The sequence below is a fragment of the Aquarana catesbeiana genome, linkage group LG10 (assembly GCF_042186555.1).
Source record: "Aquarana catesbeiana isolate 2022-GZ linkage group LG10, ASM4218655v1, whole genome shotgun sequence".
In the NCBI taxonomy this organism is placed as follows: Eukaryota; Metazoa; Chordata; class Amphibia; order Anura; family Ranidae; genus Aquarana; species Aquarana catesbeiana.
Window position 1 is genome coordinate 32,877,315 of NC_133333.1, and position 20,218 is coordinate 32,897,532.

At 41.8% G+C, this 20,218-nt stretch overlaps 1 protein-coding gene across 1 annotated transcript in view; it reads left to right on the forward strand.

Annotated features, from left to right (window-relative positions):
• The window catches only part of LOC141110554 (phospholipase A2 inhibitor and Ly6/PLAUR domain-containing protein-like), a 118,807-nt gene extending 103,386 nt beyond the window's left edge, over positions 1-15,421 (forward strand). The window contains exons 5-8 of the mRNA XM_073601951.1: positions 8,936-9,061; positions 11,938-12,084; positions 12,810-12,953; positions 15,133-15,421. Of these exons, the coding sequence (XP_073458052.1) occupies positions 8,936-9,061; positions 11,938-12,084; positions 12,810-12,953; positions 15,133-15,344 (629 nt within the window). The 3' untranslated portion in view covers positions 15,345-15,421. The remainder of the gene's footprint in view (positions 1-8,935; positions 9,062-11,937; positions 12,085-12,809; positions 12,954-15,132) is intronic.
• Positions 15,422-20,218: the final 4,797 nt, after the last annotated feature.

Consider the following 20,218-nt stretch of genomic DNA (forward strand, 5'->3'; position numbering starts at 1 on the left):
GCGGTCCTCCGTGATCATGTCATGGATTACTTTCACATTTGCAGGCACAGAGACAGAAACAGGCCTTCCACTGGGTTTCTCACTTTCAACACCAAAATAGCCAGTTTTAAAATTGACAACCCAAGGTTTAACTGTTGCATATCAAGGGCCACTGTCATCCAAAGTTTGTGACATTTCATCATGGATCTGCTTCGCACCTTTCCCTTGGAGAAACAGGAACTTGATTATGGTCCTATGCTCTTCCACATTGATTTTTTTATTGGAGGTGCTGCCATGTTCACTTTGGACCTGAAAAAGAAAGATAAGTTAAAATCATAGGCAGTTGATTTTTGCACCATTGAATATAGACAAATTGGCCAGTACACCCTGCAATTTACAGCTTCCTAGCTCAATTGTTTCTGGGTAAGGCTCAATACTTATCAGCACTCCCTCGTAATTAGTGTCTACAGCACTAAGAATGCATCCAACATTATTACTAAGCATGATTTAATTTTTTTTTGTGAGAAAGCTCTGCTAGACCCAAATACACCTGAAGGCCAATAAAGTTTCCCAGCAGCCAATTTGGCAATTTGTTTAGCTGTAAAAGGGAAAGCACAGGAAGTGTGGCTGATAAAGTGCATAGGGGCAGATTAGTGTAGGGCTTGTAGGCACTGACTGACCACTTAGCCACTTGCCTACTGGGGCAATTTTTTGTCTTTTTTTTTTTTAAATATGTTGAAATTTGCAGTTTTTGCAAATAACTTAGAACTTCCAAACATATACTTTCTGAAAACAGAGGCCATGAAGAATAAAGTTAAGTGTTAATCGTGAATTATGGTCCTAGAAGTTTAAGTATGTGTGGGAAGACGGGGTGCTTGTACATTTATAATTTTTATTTATTTTATTTTATTTACATGTTTTTACTTTTTTATTTTTCATTTATAGTATCTCATAAAAGTGAGTACACCCCTCACATTTTTGTAAATATTTTATTATATCTTTTCATTTGACAACACTGAAGAAATGACACTTTGCTACAATGTAAAGTAGTGAGTGTACAGCTTGTATAACAGTGTAAATTTGCTGTCCCCTCAAAATAACTCAACACACAGCCATTAATGTCTAAACCGCTGGCAACAAAAGTGAGTACACCCCTAAGTGAAAATGTCCAAATTGGGCCCAATTAGCCATTTTCCCTCCCCGGTATAATGTGACTCGTTAGTGTTACAAAGTCTCATGTCTGAATGGGGAGCAGGTGTGTTAAATTTGGTGTTATCGCTCTCACTCCCTCATACTGGTCACTGGAAGTTCAACATGGCACCTCATGGCAAAGAACTCTCTAAGGATCTGAAAAAAAGAATTGTTGCTCTACATAAAGATGGCCTAGGCTATAAGATGATTGCCAAGACCCTGAAACTGAGCTTCAGCACAGTGGACAAGACCATACTGCAGTTTAACAGGACAGGCTCCACTGAGAACAGGCCTCGCCATGGTTGACCAAAGAGGTTGAGTGCACGTGCTCAGCGTCATATCCAGAGGTTGTCTTCGGGTAATAGACGTATAAGTGCTGCCAGCATTGCTGCAGAGGTTGAAGGGGTGGGGGGTCAGCCTGTCAGTGCTCAGATCATACGCAGCACACTGCATCAAATTGGTCTGCATGGCTGTTCTCCCAGAAGGAAGCCTCTTCTAAAGATGATGCAGAAGAAAGCCCGCAAACAGTTTGCTGAAGACAAGCAGACTTTGGGCATGCATTACTGGAACCATGTCCTGTGGTCTGATGAGACCAAGATAAACTTATTTGGTTCAAATGGTGTCAAGCGTGTGTGGAGGCAACCAAGTGAGGAGTACAAAGACAAGTGTGTCTTGCCTACAGTCAAGCATGGTGGTGGGAGTGTCATGGTCTGGGGCTGCATGAGTGCTGCCAGCACTGGGGAGCTACAGTTCATTGATGGAACCATGAATGCCAACATGTACTGTGACATAATGAAGCAGAGCATGATCCCCTCCCTTCAGAGACTGGGCCGCAGGGCAGTATTCCAACATGATAACAACCCCAAACACACCTCCAACACGACCACTGCCTTGCTAAAGAAGCTGAGGGTAAAGGTGGTGGACTGGCAAAGCATGTCTCCAGACCTAAACCCCATTGAGCATCTGTGGGTCAACCTCAAATGGAGGGTGGAGGAGCGCAAGGTCTCCAATATCCACCAGCTCCGTGATGTCATTATGGAGGAGTGGAAGAGGACTGCAGTGGCAACCTGTGAAGCTCTGGTGAATTCCATGTCCAAGAGGGTAAAGGCAGTGCTGGGAAAATAATGGTGGCCACACAAAATATTGACACTTTGTGCCCAATTTGGACATTTTCACTTAGGGGTGTACTCACTTTTGTTGCCAGCGGTTTAGACATTAATGGTTGTGTGTTGAGTTATTTTGAAGGGACAGCAAATTTACACTGTTATACAAGCTGTACACTCACTACTTTTCATTGTAGCAAAGTGTCATTTCTTCAGTGTTGTCACATGAAAAGATATAATAAAATATTTACAAAAATTTGAGGGGTGTACTCACTTTTTTGACTGTAACTTTATTGCTATCACAAGTGGGCAAACAAGCCCCCTTGTGATAGCGTTGGGCATGTGACGGGTGCTATAGAGACATCAGGGGTCTATCAATTCTCTGATGTCTCCCCTGCCCTCCAAAGCAATTAATCAAGTACTGCCTAGTTAGACGCTTCCCGAGCTGTAACAGCAATGATGGCTCTGAAACTGAAAGAGACAAAGGGGTCAATTCACTAAGAGTTAAATAACGGCAAATAAAATATGGTGAAATAAGGCATGTGATAAATCAGTTGTGAAAATTCAATTCACTAAGAAATTAGCGTTAAATAACGAATGCAGTATTTTTCTGATTGTTCGGTAACTACCACATTTTCTCATGCGGTGATTTATGGCACGTGTCAGTGGTTAAGGGTTGTTTAAGGTAATTTCCTTATAATATTTAACTTTTTAACATGTTTGTTATTTTTCTCTTGCAAAAAAATATTTTTTAATCTAACATTTTTTACAGTAATCTGTATTTGAAGGCATAACTGCCTTCTCAAATTCTTGTTCCTATCCAAGTTTAACTTGTTGTAAAGGTGTACATAACAAAAAGTACAGTGACCCCTTCAAGAGGTCACTTCTAGCTGGAGTAATTGTCATGGTTGACATACTCTATTGCTGCACTTTTGTAAACGTTTACCTTAAAAAAATATGTATTTTTTAATGTTCTTGATGTAAATATCAGCCGATGTTAGAATTTAATTTGCACTGCGCTTCATGCCTTTTTGATTTAATAAAAAAAAAAATAAAAAGAAATTGTGTACTCGTGATGAATAATGCCACATTTTTGTGTGTCCACTGGTGATGGAATAGTGTCAACTTTCTGTGGGTGAATAATGAAGAAAGGGCTGTTAGGCATAAAGCCTAGGGACTTTTGAGGTGTCGGCATTTACAATAGGTATTTAGACCACGTTAAGGTAAAAAGGAAATTTTTATTACAAATAGATTAAAAAGAGCCTAATCAAGGCCACATATAGTACAATGTTTTTCAAAAATATATAAATATAAAATGTAACAACAATTTTATATTCCAGATACCACTATTTTTCTCTCTACATGTTTCGCTCTGTGGAGCTTCCTCAGGAGATTAGGTGGTACCGTTAGAACTGTAATTTACATAAAAAAGAAATGAATCAGTACAATACAAGATCATAAAATTCAAGAATTGATGGTAATGAAGAAAATTGACAGATCAAATTGAAAATCTAATTGAGAATATTGCACAATATTGCAAAACGCATATGTAGGTCTATATTGATACAGTGCAGATACTGCAGTACAAAAATGTATATACATATAACACAACAAAAAATTCTACTCCTTACCTAAAGTAAAAGCTCTGTGACCAAAATTTTTATCAATTATTACATAACAAATATTTGTAATTTTTACATTGTGCCTTTTTGCAAAATGGTTAAAATCGAAAAAATGTAAATATACAAATTTCTCTAAAATATGACGGTTTTAATTTTTCCCTTATAGCATTCAGGAATTGTGAAAGAGCCCCCCAAACCATAATTTTTCTGAAAATTGATTTTTAAGGCCCCACGATATTTGCACAAATGTTTATCAAACAATATTTTCGCTAAAAATACACTAAAATTATTAATAGTGGATTCATATGTGGCCAAATGTACAAAATTCCTGCTAAATTCCTAAACATAAAATGTAAAACTGTATTGAGTTAATAAATAACAAATATTTGTACATTTTAAATTGCACCTTTTTGTGAAATGGTGAAATTTGAAGGTATACAAAACTGTAAATAACAATTTACTCAAAAAATCCAGAGGTTACCACTTTTCACTTAAAGCTTTCAGAATTTGAAGACAACCCTCAAACTAGACATTTTCTAAAAGCACATGACCTGTAGAATAAAAAAAAGTGCTACTGATTTTTTGGGCCCGCAATAATTGCGCAAATGTTCATCATATCGTTATTTTCACTAAAAATACATTAAAATCATTAATATTGCACATAAACACAACGTAACTTACAAAATTCCTTCTAAATTAGTACTAAAGCAACGTTCACATATGGCATACTAAAGTGTATGCCCATGGAGGGCCATGTTCACCCACACAAGGATGCACAGGGGTTCCGTGCATTCCCATACAGGAAGTCCCATTTATGTCAATTGGGAGCAACGGCTGCACAGGCATAGCTGCTGTTCCCAATCTGACATTCGTGTGGGTGTTGGGTACATGACCCCGAACGCAGACAGTGTGAGCTCAGGGACATGCATGCGGACCTATATTGATGTAAAATTAGGGGCAACGGCTCTGTTCGTGACATCAATTGGACTGCCCGCACAGAGATGCATGGAACACCTGTGCATCCCTGTAAAGGTACGCTGTGTACACCCTGTGTGAACAAGGCCTCAGGCCCCTTTCACGCAAGCAGACCGATCGGGTCTGCCTGTTCGTTTTTCAGGCGAGCCCAATCTGACCACCCATTGTTCTCTATGGAGAGGCTGATGTAAATGGACATGTGTCCGTTTACACCCGCCTACATCTGATCCAGTCCAGTCTGCTAAAAACAGACGGATGGGGATTCCATTCCCCGTCCATCTAGCAGATCCGATTAGATGGTATCGGATGGAAATGGACAGGTGGTTCGTTTCCATCCGACCGCCCCATAGAGAACAGCGGACCTGTCATCCACCTGCTCAGCGGGGATCAGCAGACAGATCCCCCGCTGAGCAGGCAGATCTGCTTAACAGAGTCCTCTCCATGTAAAAGGGGTTTTAACAGGAGCGGTCGGTCCATTAGGGGCGCCCCCGCAGGGCGCCGGACTCATACGTTTGTATGAGTTTTTTTTTTTCAAGCCACATGATTAGATCCTGATGTTCTAATTGGCTTGAAAAGGTTGGGTCACCCACTTGTGACAATAGCGAATTAATATTCTTCCAGCTTCTCCCGAGGAAGCGGTGGACCAGTGAGTGCTGGGGGGGAGACCATCACCGTGGAGAGGCTGGGTGCGGGCGGACCTGGGGGGGGTTGCCGTCCCCCTAAAAAGTCACTAGGTCTTACTAGGTTTTTTTTTTTTTTTTTTACAGTTATATTTTTTATAATTTTAAATGATTATTATTCTTATTTTTTTTTTTTGTGTGTGTGGGGGGGGGCTTTGGTGAGATAAAGGTTTAAACAACCTCATATCTCTTTTTTTGAGACAGAGGAAGGGACTGAAAATAGTCCTTTTCCTGTATGACTTTACTTGAATGAATAAGGAATCTGTATAGAGATTCCTCACATTAATAAATTGACAGTCTGATAAATAGTAACAATCACGGTTATTATTATCAGATGTCAATGGACATTTAGGAGCGATCATAGTGATCGCTGCCTGCGCCCAGGGTGCTACATGGAGGGGGGTGGTAAACACATGTTTATCAAGCCCCCCAAGCCCAAACTTCACCCGCACTGCTCACCCCTCCCCCGCCACGATCCCCAGCCTGTCAGATGGCTGTAAAAGAAGCTGCAGGCTGCGGGATGGGAGGGAGAGATGCTGCTCCTAGCATGGATGGATCGGAGGTGAGGGGGCCGGTATGGGGGGTGATCACATCTGGACCCCCCAAGCCCTATGCAGCACCTGAAGCCGGCGCGAGTGGCAGAGGAGGGATGCCGCCTTCTGATGGTAGCTACAGGGGGATCAAATTTGCGGGGGGGTTGGATCGGGTGGAGGGGGGTACTCAGTGCTGGGGGTGAAGAAGGGGGGTGAAGGGAATAGTAAAGGAGAGTGGGGAAGCACTTTTACGTGGAATTGAGCAGCAGGGGTGGAGAGGCTGGGGACAGGGAAGCGGCGGCATGGGTGGAGGGGAGGGGGGGCGGTCACATTTAGGTAATTCGCTGATTAGATTTATAGAATTGTTCAGCAGAGTCTGCTGAACAATTCTGCTATAAGTTTATGGTCATTGAAGTGACCATAAGCTTATAGGAGAGGGAGAAAAGAGGTCCGTACGCCATACGGACCTGGCAGCGAAAGGGTTAAAGCGTGACATGTTAGTTATATATTTACTCGGTGTAATATCATCTTTCACATTATACAAAAAATTGGGCTAACTTTACTTTAGTTTCGTTTTTTTATAATTCATTGAAATTGCATTTGAAAGACCTAGGGTCTCTGCTAAAAAAAAATATATAATGTTTGGGAATTCTAAGAAGTTTTCTAGCAAAAAATACTTATTTAAACAAAAAGTTCCAGAAAAGACCCGGTCAGCAATGGGGTTGATTTAGTAAAACTGGAGAGTGCAAAATCTGGTGCAGCTCTGCATAGTAACCAATCAGCTTTTAACTTCAGCTTGTTCAATTAAGCTTTGACAAAAAAAACTGGAAGCTGATTGGTTTCTCTGCACGGCTGCAGCAGATTTTGCACTCCACTGTGTTCCTAAGGGGTAAGAAGAGAAAGGCTTTGTCTGCCCCTTCACTACTTTCTGTGTGATGAGCCACTGGCTGGGAGATAAAAAACAACTCACTGGAGGCTCTTCTGGCTGCCTCAATCATTTGTTTGAGCATTTTCTAAAGATTTAGGGAACTCAAGACAAAATGAATTCCAAAATATTAAGGTGGAGGACAGGACTGAGCTTGTTGATAGAGGTAGGGCAGGATAAGGTTAAGGTGTAAGGAGAAGGACATGGAGTTGGAGAAGAAGCTGGAGAAGAAGAAGGACAATGTAGAAGAAAGGAAGACATAAGGAGGAAGAAGGCACATCAACAATGCTCACCACCTACTACCTCCACTTTCTAGTTATCTGCACCTTCCAATTATCATTTTATGTCTGCCTTTCTTTTTTTTTTTTGTTGAGAGACAGCAGCAGAAACCCATTGCACTGTCCAGTTCTTGTACAATATTTGTGGCTATTGTCTCTAACATAACAGACTCTACCTTTTATTTTATGATAAAACCAGCCAACCTGCCTCCTCTATATCACTTATACTGCGATCTAACCAAGCTGCTTATATACTGTCCAACCACTGAACAATATTTGTGGCTATTGTTTCTTAGATAATACATTTTAATTGTTTTTGCCTTGTCTCCTTCTAATTGCTGGCTATTCAAGTACACACATACTAGCCAATTTAAATCAAACACATAGTTGAAGGCTATATTTTGAATACTTTGAGAATAATTGGGAATATGGGGATGGGAGGGCATTTGGGAAATGTGGTGTGGTGGTTTTTAAGGTATTTTGCATGCTCTGTTTTGACGTTTGATTAAACTTTTAAGACAATGCTGTTTGATACTGCAAAAACTACAAACTATACTACTATTAAAACTGTTGTACCGCTGGCCAATTTGTACAAGTTGAGGGCTTTACCTTTTTTCAATTTTAAGAGTAAACTTCCTTATCGCTTTAGATGTGTTGTGGCTGCTATTTCCACTGTTCAATTCAGGCTTTTTGCTACTGGAATAAAAAAAAATCAAGTGTTGCAGCCAAAACTACTTAAAAAAACTCCACCTTTTTTCAAGTTGTAATGAATCAGATCAGGTTGCTGCTGTTTTATTTAAGCTAAAGAAAATCTAAAAATTTAAAAATCATGTACACTTCCAAAAATACGTGATGCTCAAATACAATGTCATTGACGCTATCTCTGAAAATTGTTTTGTTCCATGTATTCGAAAGGATTGGTGTTTTTCGCATGTCAACCTTGAGGTCGCATTAAAAGGAGAACCCTCTCTCTCTGCCATACAGTATTTAACATTTTTTTCTTTTTCTATGTTAAGTATTCCCTATGCCAGTGTCCAACTTCCCCTGCCCTTTTTTTCACAATACCTTGAAAACCATTAGCCATGAAAATGGTCAAAATGTGGTATCAAAATTCATTCTTCATGGACTTCAAAGAGGTTCAATTCCAAGTTTGTGTTTGCCAGACTTCATAATTTGATGAGCCCCAAATGAATCAAACCCAGGCAGATTTGCTCATCCCTATTGGCTGGTAATACCATGATTTTACACATTATATCACCATCCAATGTGGCCAAAGACAAAAATAACCCTTCATTTTCAATGTACTATTGACGCCAATGCATTTCCCCTAAAGGAAAAATTTAAGCAATACAGTATATCTCATTTAGTACCAATATTTCGGGTGAAATGAAACTTTCAGTTATCCCCACTGTACAATTGTATGTTCCCCTGGGGAGTCTTTGCCCGTGAAACCTCCACCATCCAGTCTGACCTAACATCACCTTCACCTATTGATGTGTACCCTTAACTTCTGTAGTGAAATTCAGAGATTGTTTACAATGAAGATGATATGGGGAGGGGATTTTCAGCACACAGCTGACTTCCTGTACAGTGAAAAACCTATGACCCATTTCCTGTCCTCTTCACTGACTTGTATCTGTTTTCTCCAGGACATTTTATCTGGTGTAGCATTTGTCAGAATTGTCTCACTGATTACAACGATGAAAATCCTAAAGCGATCTTGTGTTCACACGATGAAGATGTCTGTCTATATGAAAGAACAAGGATTATATATGGTATATCTGCTTATTGTATACAGTACATGTAATATGGTAAATGGATTGCAGGTAAAATGTTCAAAGGTTGAAAAATGCCTCTCGTTTTCCCTGCCATGAGGATATTAACCTCCCTGGCGGTATGATTATTTCAGATTTTTGATGCTGAAAGCGGTACAATTATTTTGCATGGAAATTTGGCGTTTTATATTGTAGGGCTGTAATTCTTAGGAATAACTCACTTAAATCTGTCCAAACAAGAGTCTAGTAGACATCCCGGGTATGATAAAGTTTGAAAAACGAAATCATAAATTATAATAAATAACAATAAATTATAACAAATAATAATATAATAATAATAATACAAATCATCCAATAATGTAATCAAATCAAAAACACTGAAATTTGCTCAGTTGCAGAATTGTCGCTGTCATTACTTTCAGTGTTTGATGACAGATTTCCCCACAAATCACTACCGCTCAATTCTGCAAGTGATTCTAATTTATTATCGCTGTTTTCTAGCTGGTCTAAAACCACTTTTGATGTAAAGGGACGGTTTTGGTTGTTATGGACAATCTCCAGTTTCCAGGCAGAAAGAACAGTATTTATAATATAAAACTGCATGCAGGGCACTGGACAGACCACTAGGGACAAAAGGGATGTGAAATAAATTGATACAGTAATGTAATCTGTAAGATTACAGTGTACTGTATGTATTGTGTGTTTTACTTTTTGAATTTGGCGCCGTTCTCCGTCCCCGTTCGTCGCAACGCTTGCAGGAAACGGAGCTCGGCTCCATGATAGATCGAGCGGAGGACGGCTCGCGCACAGTGCGGGGAGACATCGCAGGATCCTGGGGACAAAGTAAGTAACCTCTTCCTGGATCCTGCCATGCAATCCAGAGTATGGATCAGGGTTACCGCTTTTGGTACTGAAAATCCACCCAGAGCCACACTCGGGAATACCGTCAGGGGGGTTAAAGTGGAAGTCCTAACTATATTTAAACCTGCTCCTACCCACATTCTAAGCCTATTATAACTACCCTGTGAAAGGAAAGATGTCTATACTTACCTATTTCGAGGTCACTCCGGTCTGGTCACATGATCCCAGCACTGGCCTCAGTGTAGAGGAGGGACAGCCCGACAACGGATGCCCCAGAGTAAGCCTATGGGTGACATCACTGCATAGTTTCTGCAGCCGTTGTCAGCGATCTCTTCTCTTCCCTGAAGCCAGTCCTGGTAGTCAATCATAAGACTGAACCGGTGCACCCTCCGAATAGATAAGTATAGACATCTCCACAGGCCGCCATTCCAGTGAGCACTGGAGGGGGCAGAGCAGAGAGTGGTGATTGAGAATGACCAGCTCTCTGCTCACTGAAGACCGAGAACTGAGCAATGAGTGGTCTTTGATGGCTTATTTCTTGGTGTAGAGGCAGCAGGGGACAGATGCAGAATCTAACCAATTCTGAATCCAGGTGAGTATGTCCGTTTGTTATTTTGAAATCCCATACTTTTCTTTTAAGATTTGGGTGTTGGCATAAGAGTAAGAGTTAATTTTAGGGGTTGTATAAGGGATGCAGTGTCTGTGTTAGAGGACATTTAAAGTGATAATTTGAGAGGGTAGGCTAAGTGTTAAGGTAAGATGAACAGAAAGAGTAAAGCAGAACTTCACCCCCGCATCAATCTCCCCTCCCCGTTCATCTCCCATGCTGCTATATATATAAAAAAAAAAAGCAGTAACTGGGACCTGGTAGAGACCAGTGGCACATCTGCACATGCACAGGGAATTTTTTGGACATGTGCAATTCATTTTGTAACAAATCGAAATTTGGGCGAATGTCCGAAGAAAATAAAGAATTTCAACTAATATGAAAGAAATTATAGCGAAAATAACGAATGAATGTGACATGATTTGTTTCTTTCATTAGAGGTCCAATGAAACAAAAGGTCAACTCAGTAAATCTTATGCCCTGTACACACGACTGGTTTTCCCTTTGGAATAAACTCTGAAGGTTTTTCTGACGGAGTTCCGTTGGATTTCTGCTCAAGCTGTCTTGCATACACACGGTCACACCAAATTCCGACCGTCCAGAAAGCGGGGACGTACAACACGTACGACGGGACTAGGAAACGGAAGTTTAATAGCCAGTAGCCAATAGCTTCCGTCTCGTACTTGCTTCAGAGCATGCGTCATTTTTGGTACGTTGGAACAGCATACAGACGATTGGTTTTCCCGATAGGAATTGGTCCCGTCGGAAAAATTTAGAACATGTTCTCTTTCTAGGTCCATCAGAATTTGATGTAAAAAGTCCGATGGGGCATACACACGATCGGAATATACAATGAAAAGCTCCCGTCTGACTTTTTCTGTCGGACATTCCGCTCGTGTGTACACGGCATTAGTGCCGGTTCACACAGGGGCGACCTGTCGGGCAACTTAGCCGCCTGACAAGTTGCGCTCCATGCATGCGATGGAACCGTTCTAACAGGAGTGACTCAAGTCGCTCCGACTTAGATAAAAGTCTCCCATACTACTTTGGGGCGACTGCGGAGCGGCTTGCATTGACTTCTATACAGAAGTTGTTTTGCAAGCCGCGCTGAAGTCATACTGTATGGGGCGGCTTCAGAGTCAGACGACTCATCTTTCGTATACACCGCTCCTCCACCACTTTTGCCCATTGAAATGAATGGGCACTGCTGCCAAAGTGCCTGCAAAGCGCCTCACGGGCGCATTTAACCCTTTATTCGGCCGCTAGTGGGGGGTTAAAAGCACTCAGCTAGAGGCCAAATAGCGCTGCCAAAATGATGGTAAAGCGCAGCTAAAATTAGCAGCGTTTTACCGTCAACGCCCCGCCCACCCCAGTGTGAAAGCAGTCTTAGATATTATTTCTATTTCAGCTGGGAGCGATACAGTGATGGCAACTCAACGATGTGGCAAATCCAGTGAATGCAACCGAGCTGGGAGCATCCGCAGCTCCACCAAGACCATTCTGATCAACACCACCTGCTGTAACCAGAATATGTGTCAAAGGCCATTCCCAACTGGTATGTATCTCTTGTAATGCCTTCTATTCTGTTCTACTTATTGATTGATATCATATGGCAGCACAGGATCCTAGGAATGGTACAGATTGTTGTTACCAACAGTTACATAGTAAGTCAGGTTGAAAGAAGACACTAATCCATCTAGGTAAAGCAATAAAATAATACATAAACAGAAAACCCCCATATGCCAATCCTATACCCACATTTGATCCAGAGGAAGGCAAAATAACTCAAAAAGGGTTCATCCAATTTGCTCCAGTGGGGAAAAATAAATTCCTTCCTGATCCCCCAGGAGCCAATCAGATATTCCCTGGATCAACAATCCCTGGTGATTACCTATAAATGTTAGTACACAGTTATATTTTTTTCATTAGGGAATGCATCCTTTTTTTTTTTTACTAAGCTGGCCAGAACCAGCTCTTGCGGGAGTCTATTCCACATTTTCATGTGAAAAAGACTCTGTATGTGGAGGTAAAACTGATTTTTCCCCAGACCTTAAGAATGCCCCCCTTGTCTTCTGTAGTGACCTGACTTCTGGAAGCAGCACTACTTCTAAGCTAGAGATGCTACATACGTGTTCTTCCCTAGAACTGTTTTCAGGTGACAGACTACAGCACTACACGTACCAGCTACCCTGATAGTATCCCAGTAATTCTGAGATTAAGTCAGTATTTATCACAGTTGTCTTATTCTATCATAGAACTATCATATACCTTTGTCTGTAGTGCCATCCATCAGCAATGACGTCAATGGATTGGTCTGCCCAGCTTGCTACTATCCCAACTCTGATCGATGCCTAAAATATAACAATTTACAATGTACTGGGGATGAAAAACGCTGCGTGCACTATACAAGAACAGAAAATCAAGGTATAGCCATATGTCAGATGTGGAGAAAATGGAATATTACATATGTGGTGTTTTGATGTGACATTTACATTTTTTCAGGGGGTGGGTGAGAGGCTCTGAATCACTAATTTTCGACTGGAGGTACAGTATTAATTGCTTAGAAAGACTACAATGTCTCCAGCTAGGCAGCTCCCATGCATGTAAGGAGCCTCATTTAGAATAAGAGAAGCATTACATCAAATGTGTAGAGTCTATGTGGGGTAGCGCACCCTGCACAGCCAGGCACACCAAATCTTCACAGCTTCCCAGAGTCAAGAAACAGTCCAGTGCTTGTTTTTTGTATTTTATTGAGGGGATAAAACTTGGATAGGGAATAGGGATATTATGGGATACCCACTTAATTTTGACCTCTTCAGGGACAACTCTCCTATATACAGTCTATATACACTTCTCTCTATCTTCCTCCAGCACACTTGCTAGTGTAGGTGTACATAGTTAGTGTTTAGTGTGGGTAAATTTTAGCTTGGCTGAGAGCCAAGCTGGGTTGAATCTGGGTCAGGGTAAGTGACTCAGGAAGGCTGGATGACTCATCAGGCAGCACCTCTGGTACCTCCCCCTACTTGCTGGAACCTTGGAGAAGCTTCCAGAAGAATGGGTGGGAGGTTAGGAGGAGTATTGAGGAGGGCCTCAGCCAATCCCCAGCAAGTGGGCCGGCAGGGGGCCAGCAGAAGGCAGTCCAGGGAAAGCTGGGGATGGAGTGCTGAGGAGGATGTTGTGGCCCTTAAGTGTGCCCCCTAGTCTGGGGGGTGACCTCGGGCCTGGGGTTCGGGTGCTAGAGGGATCCTCTAACGACACATGGAGGAGTCCTTTCCTGGATGCACAGGAGCAAGTGTGAGGACAGCGGGAGAGAGTCAGCACATCCAGGAGATCTCCAGGGAGAAGTCAGCCAGGTGGCTGGTGAGTGTCGGTTTAGGAGGACTGTGGAAAAGTAGCCAGGTGGGCTAGTGAAAGGGGCAGCTGCAGCCAGGCAGGCTGGTAGTGCCTGAAGAGGTGGTGCTGGGATCAGCAGCCACAGGGATGTAAGCTGGGCACTGTATTTGCTACACAACCCAAGGGGCCTGGGGTCCCTGCCTGTAAAGGGCTTTTTCTACAAGATCTGACTGTTGCCTTTTCTGCCAGATCAATTATCAGTGCGCCAGCTAGGATTTCAACAAGCAAGTGTGCTGGAGGAAGAGGGAAAGAAGTGTATATAGACTGTATATAGGAAAGTTGTCCCTGAAGAGTTCTAGATCAGGTAAGCACCCCTTAATATCCCTATTCCCTATCCAAGTTTTATTTCTCAATAAAATATGAAAAACAAGCACTGGACTGGTGCTCCCCCAGCCCCCCCCCCCCCCCCGCGCAGCCCCGCTCGCAAGCTTGCTCACCTGCAAGCCCGCTTGGCACTTACCCCATCTAGGTCCCAGGCGGCTTCTCCTCCCAGGCCAATCCGGTCTCAGGACCTGCTTCCTGTCCTGATTGGCTGGGAGGAGAAGCAGGAAGTCAATGTTGATTGGGTGAGCTCAGGGCACCCTGAGCCCACCCTTTTTTAAACCAATTAGAGCCTCAGGCTCTAATCACGTGCGTCACAACCCCACCCCCCGTAGAACTCAATGCATCCGGAACCCTGCATGGAGATTAGGGGCTGGGTGCATAGAGATTAGTGGGGTGGCACCTCTGCACTCCTCATGGACGGACCGCCGCTGCTGGACTGTTTCTTGACTCTGGGAAGCTGTGAAGATTCAGTGTGCCTGGCTGTGCAAGGTGGGGGATCCCTATTCACCAGCAGCTCCTACATGGGGTGCGCTACACACTAACAAATAATTTTAAAAGGCTTAATAAAGACCATAGACCAACTAGGCCGTTGAAGTATAACATTAATTAATAATGTTTGTGAACTTTGATTTTACTGGACTTTCCAGAACAAACACTGAAAAAAAAAATCACATTTCAATGAAATGATGTATCATTTTGATGGTCCAATTTTTAGCACAGCACTTTATATTTTCATTTTGTCCATGTGTCCAATATCTGGGTTAGAGTGCTTAGCTGCTGTTTTTGTTTGTTTTTTCTACTAAGCGTGGATATTATTTTATATTTATTCAATGGAATGATGGCTGAATGTACTGTATAATATTTTAAAACAACTTTTTTCTTACAGGAAGGTACATTGTGATGGAAACCTTACACGGCTGCACCACCGACGAGATCTGTGAAGCCGGATCCATCCTGATACAAGCAGATGAACATAATACTTTCAGTACCATAAAAACTGATATTCGTTGCACAGTGAGCGGTGCAATCACATGGAGTAGTGCCATTTACAAATTCTTAATGATCACATATACAGCCCTATGTGTCCTAGACATTTGAAAAAACCATTGTCTTGTCCCAGCCCTGGTGTAACCTTTGCTTATCATGGCCTCTAGAATAAAAACACATGAGATCTTGCTTAAAGTAAATCTGTCATGAACGTTGATTACCTGGCTGTTATGGTAATACTCCGGCTTCACTACTTTCAGTATCACTTACCCAGAAAAAGATGCAGATCAGCAAAGTAAGAGGCAGATACTGTTATCTGCAGATTTCTCCATGTTGGTGTCTCAAAGTATTTAAAGACTAATTTTGACCCCCTGCCTTCATTTTTTTTTTAATCCCCTTTCATCTAATGCTGAATGGTCCTAAACTCACATACCTACCATAAAAATAGAGAGTATTCACTACGCTTGGGTTCTAAGGAGCAGCTAGCATAGAATTGTTGGTAACAATAATAACACAGAAAAATGGGTATATGCAGCACTGAAAATATGTACATCTATAAATGTCCACAAATACTGGCACCAAAGTCCATGTTTCTTTTTTGGAGTCACCCAAGGTGTAAATCAGACAGACCAGAGTGAATAATGATATCCTCCACCAAATATCAACAAACCGGGCCTCTTACCCCAAATAGTGGACCACTAGGTTATAGGTGGTCAAACAGGCATATCCCTGAGTGACTCACTTTTTGCCTTCCAATTTTGATGCTTCCCTACTACTAAGACCTTGGTAATCTCGATTTATACTTCCATTCTCTGCATTCATGGTATGCGTTTATTACCTTTGTACAGTATTACCCCGGGGACCCCTACTACCTCTCTTTTCTTTCTTCCCTATCAATTTTTTCTCCTACCTAAGATTACTTTCTCTTTTATCTTCTTTCTCTCTTCTACTTTTTCTGCCTATTCTCTCTCTCCTCTTTTAATTGACTCTTTATATTGTTCTGGTACCAGAACTTTAATTCCCTTGGTTATCATTATACCTAATGTACATAGTTCCAATATGTAGTAGAAGATTTTAGATTCTATAATAAATTATATATTTTTTTTATTATTATTTAAAAACTATACTCTTGATAATAATTAAGACTTTTTTTATTTTATCTGAGGTTATCTTATATTAAACACTTCAACACTGGGCACTTTCCCCCCTTCCTGCCCAGGCACAGGTTTTCAGCTTTCAGCGCTGTCACACTTTAAATGACAATTGCGCGGTCATGCAACTCTGTACCCAAAACAGAGCTTTCTTTTGGTGGTATTTGATCACCACTGGGATTTTTATTTTTAGCTAAGCAAATAGAAAAAAGACTGAAAATTTTGAAAAAAAAAATGTTTTTCTTTGTTTCTGTTATAAAATTGTGTAACTGTCGGGCACTGATAAGGCGGCACTGATGGGCACTGATGAGATGGCACTAATATGCAGCACTGATAGGCAGCACTGATAGGCAGCACTGATCGGCATTGTTAGGCAGCACAGATGGGCTCTCATAGGTACCACAAATGGGCACTTATAGGTGGCACTGATGGGCACTGGTAGGCGGCACTGATGGGCACTTATAGATGTCTCTGATAGGCAGCACTGATGAGGAGGCACTGGCAGGCATTACTGATGGGCACTGATTGGCACCTCCAATGGGCACTGATTGGAAACCCTGGTGGTCCTGGGTGGGCATACCTGTTGGTCCTGGGTGGGCATCCTAGGGGGGGCTGCACTAATCAGCGCAGACCCACCCTGTCAGAAAAAGCAGCCGATTGACTCTCCTCTACTCACGTCAGTGCGAGTGGAGGAAAAGCCAATAAACAAGGCTCTTTGCCGAGATCGGTAATGCTGTGTGTCAGACTGACACACCAACGATGGGCACGTGATCATGGCTTATCCTGCTGGATGTCATATGACGTCCAGTCAGAATAACTTAAGCACTTTCTGGCCGTCATTCTGCTATATGGCAGGCGGGAAGTGGTTAACCTGGTCTAAGTTGGTTTTATCCTCTCTTATACAATGTATGACGCAATCTTTTCAGTAGTTAGAGCCATGCTAAAATTGTTTTATAGTTAAACTACTTTTAGTTTATGTTGGAACTACAACTCAATATTATTACCATATATGTGATCTTTTCTTTTGTTGCCACCATTTGTACTTATGTATACTAATTGTTAAAATTCAATAAACAAATTTGACAAGCAAACAGGCATAGCTTATATTTAAAAGCTGGTCACGTCTCCGCTAAGACAACAAGCAACTGGATCTTGTACAGTATAGCCCTCACAGGTAGTGAATCCACAGGTTCATGCATTGAAATAAGAGAAAATGACTCCTCATGGTGCAGTATATCAAGTCAGTGTATAATTTATTCCAAAAAGAATTCCAGAGTACTCACATTTAAAACCATAAAAAGGAGTACGTCATAAGGTAAAAAAAGAGCAGATATTTACAACCCACAAGATGGCCGTGGTCAGAGCGTGTAGCATCATGACATCAGATCCCAGGCTCCACCCTACGTGTTTTGTCCAATGAGGAACGTCGTCAGGGGCATGACATACACATACCTACCAGCCCAGTGAATCCACCGTTGTCCTGCTGTGATCTGATTGTCTGCCTCTTCCAGATTGAAGCAGCAGGTCCCTGATGACGTGCCCACCCTTGTCCCCTGTCCACTGCATGGAATCAAATTCCTCCTGGGATATGTGATGTGCACAAACGAATGTAACGTGTACAGGGAGGCACCAGGAGTGGAGCATGTCATTCTTGCATAGGGGAGATTGGAAAATGGGGAACAGGCCTTATATGCAAGTTATTGTCATAAAAAGTGTTTGGGGACCCGGGTCCTGTATCAATGCAAAAAAAGTTTTAAAAACGCCCATTTTTTCAGGAGCATTGATTTTAAAAATGCTTAAAGTGAAACAAAAAAATGAAATATTCCTCTAAATATTGTGCCTGGGGGGTGTCTATAGTATGCCTGTAAAGTGGCACAGTTTTCCCGTGTTTAGAATAATACCACAGCAAAATTACATTTCAAAAGGAAAAAAATAATTTAAAACTGCTTGCAGCTGTAATGTATTGTCGGGTCCCGGCAATATAGATGAAAATCATTGAAAAAAAAACGGCATGGGTCCCCCCCCCCGTCCATTACCAGGCCCTTTGGATCTGGTATGGATATTAAGGGGAACCCCGCACCCAATTTTTAAAAAAAAAATGGCGTGGGAGTCCCCGAGGCCCCCAGGCACTATATACTCTGAACAGCAGTATATATACTATACGGAATGCTCTATATACTCTGCAGAAAATTGGGCCTTAGGTGTTGGTGGTACCAGAACACTGTAAGCTCTCACAGTTATGCCTCGTACACACGATCTGACTTTCTGACAACAAAACCGTTGAATTTTGTCCACAGGGTGTTGGCTCTTGCATACACACGGTCACACAAATGTTGGCCAACACTTACGAACGTAGTGACGTACTAGACGTACTACGTGGTTTTTCAGCTCTTTAGCATCACCCTTTGGGCTCCTTCTGTTAATTTCGTGTGAGTAGAAGTTTGGTGACTGTTGATTCGCGCTTTTCTTTTCGCGTTTTTCATTTACCGCTTTTCAGTTTGTTTCTGAATGGCCGTTCATCAACTAGACATGTTGCGGAATCGGAGGAGATAACATGTTATTTATTATTGGCCTTGGAGTTATTGCTTTGACATTATTTTTTTGGTTGAATAATGATTTGATTTGGTATATTTTCTATATTTTTGGATGCATAGAATGCACTTTTTGGTTCAGTTCTATTGGCAGACAGCATGTCTAATTTTATTTGTTTTCTTTTTTAATGCACAATAAAAAAATTGTGGAGAATAATACTTGGCTTAGTGTTTTACTTCAAATGACAGTATCTGTATCTTTGATCCTAAAAACTACAGTATAATGGTGTTGTGGTAACCTGCCCAAATAATAATAAAAAAAAAAACATAATAATATTATTCTTGATATTAAGAATAAATTGAATGAAAAAAAAATTGTTTGCAATAACTCCATCAGTATCACCAGCAAAGCAGCTTCATTATTATCCCATTCTTTAATTCTTTAAGAAGAGATTTCATAATCTGCCATGTCACGAATATTAATTCTTCATTACAAATGCTAGTTTACAAGACCGACCGCTTCTGCTTCCGAGCATGCGTGTTTGTACTTTGGACTTTTGTCCGACAGACTTGTGTACACACACGATCAGAAAGTCCAACAACACATTTGTTGGGGGAAAATTTGAGAACATGCTAGCCAACATTTGTTGGCGGAAAGTCCGACAACACTTGTCCGATGGAGCATACACACGGTCGGATTTACCGCCAACAACCTCACATCCAACTTTTCCCGTCGGAAAGTTTGATAGTGTGTACGGGGCTTTACTCTTGGTGAGCGCAGGAAAGGGCCCTGCTGTGAAATACTATATCAAAAATTTTAAATACATGCCCCTGTTAAACAGGGGAAGAAAAATTGGGCCTTTGGTGGTGGTACCAGAACACTGTAAGCCCTCACAGGGGCATGTCATTTCTGCTACCACGAATCCTAAGGTCCTTTCGCAGGCTTTACAGAATCAGGGAGGCCATGCAGCGTAAGTTTGCAGAGGCATTAGATTCTGAGTCCTCTGGGTCACTAAGGATCACATGACCCGTAACAACCTCCTCTCAGCCACTTACAACTCCTTGGGTTTCTGGGGACTGAAAACCATCCCTTGAAAACGGAACACTATAAATAAGCTGCTGGGTGATGCCGTAGCCCCGCCCCACTGAGGAAGTTCTAACGAATGTAACGTGTACAGGGAGGAGCCATGCACAGATGATGTCACCCGCTGCCATCCTTTGAAGCTAACAACACACGGTTGTGCTACATGCCTGTATTGTTTTAATCAATGTGAGTAGTCTCCTTTTGGACACAAATACATTT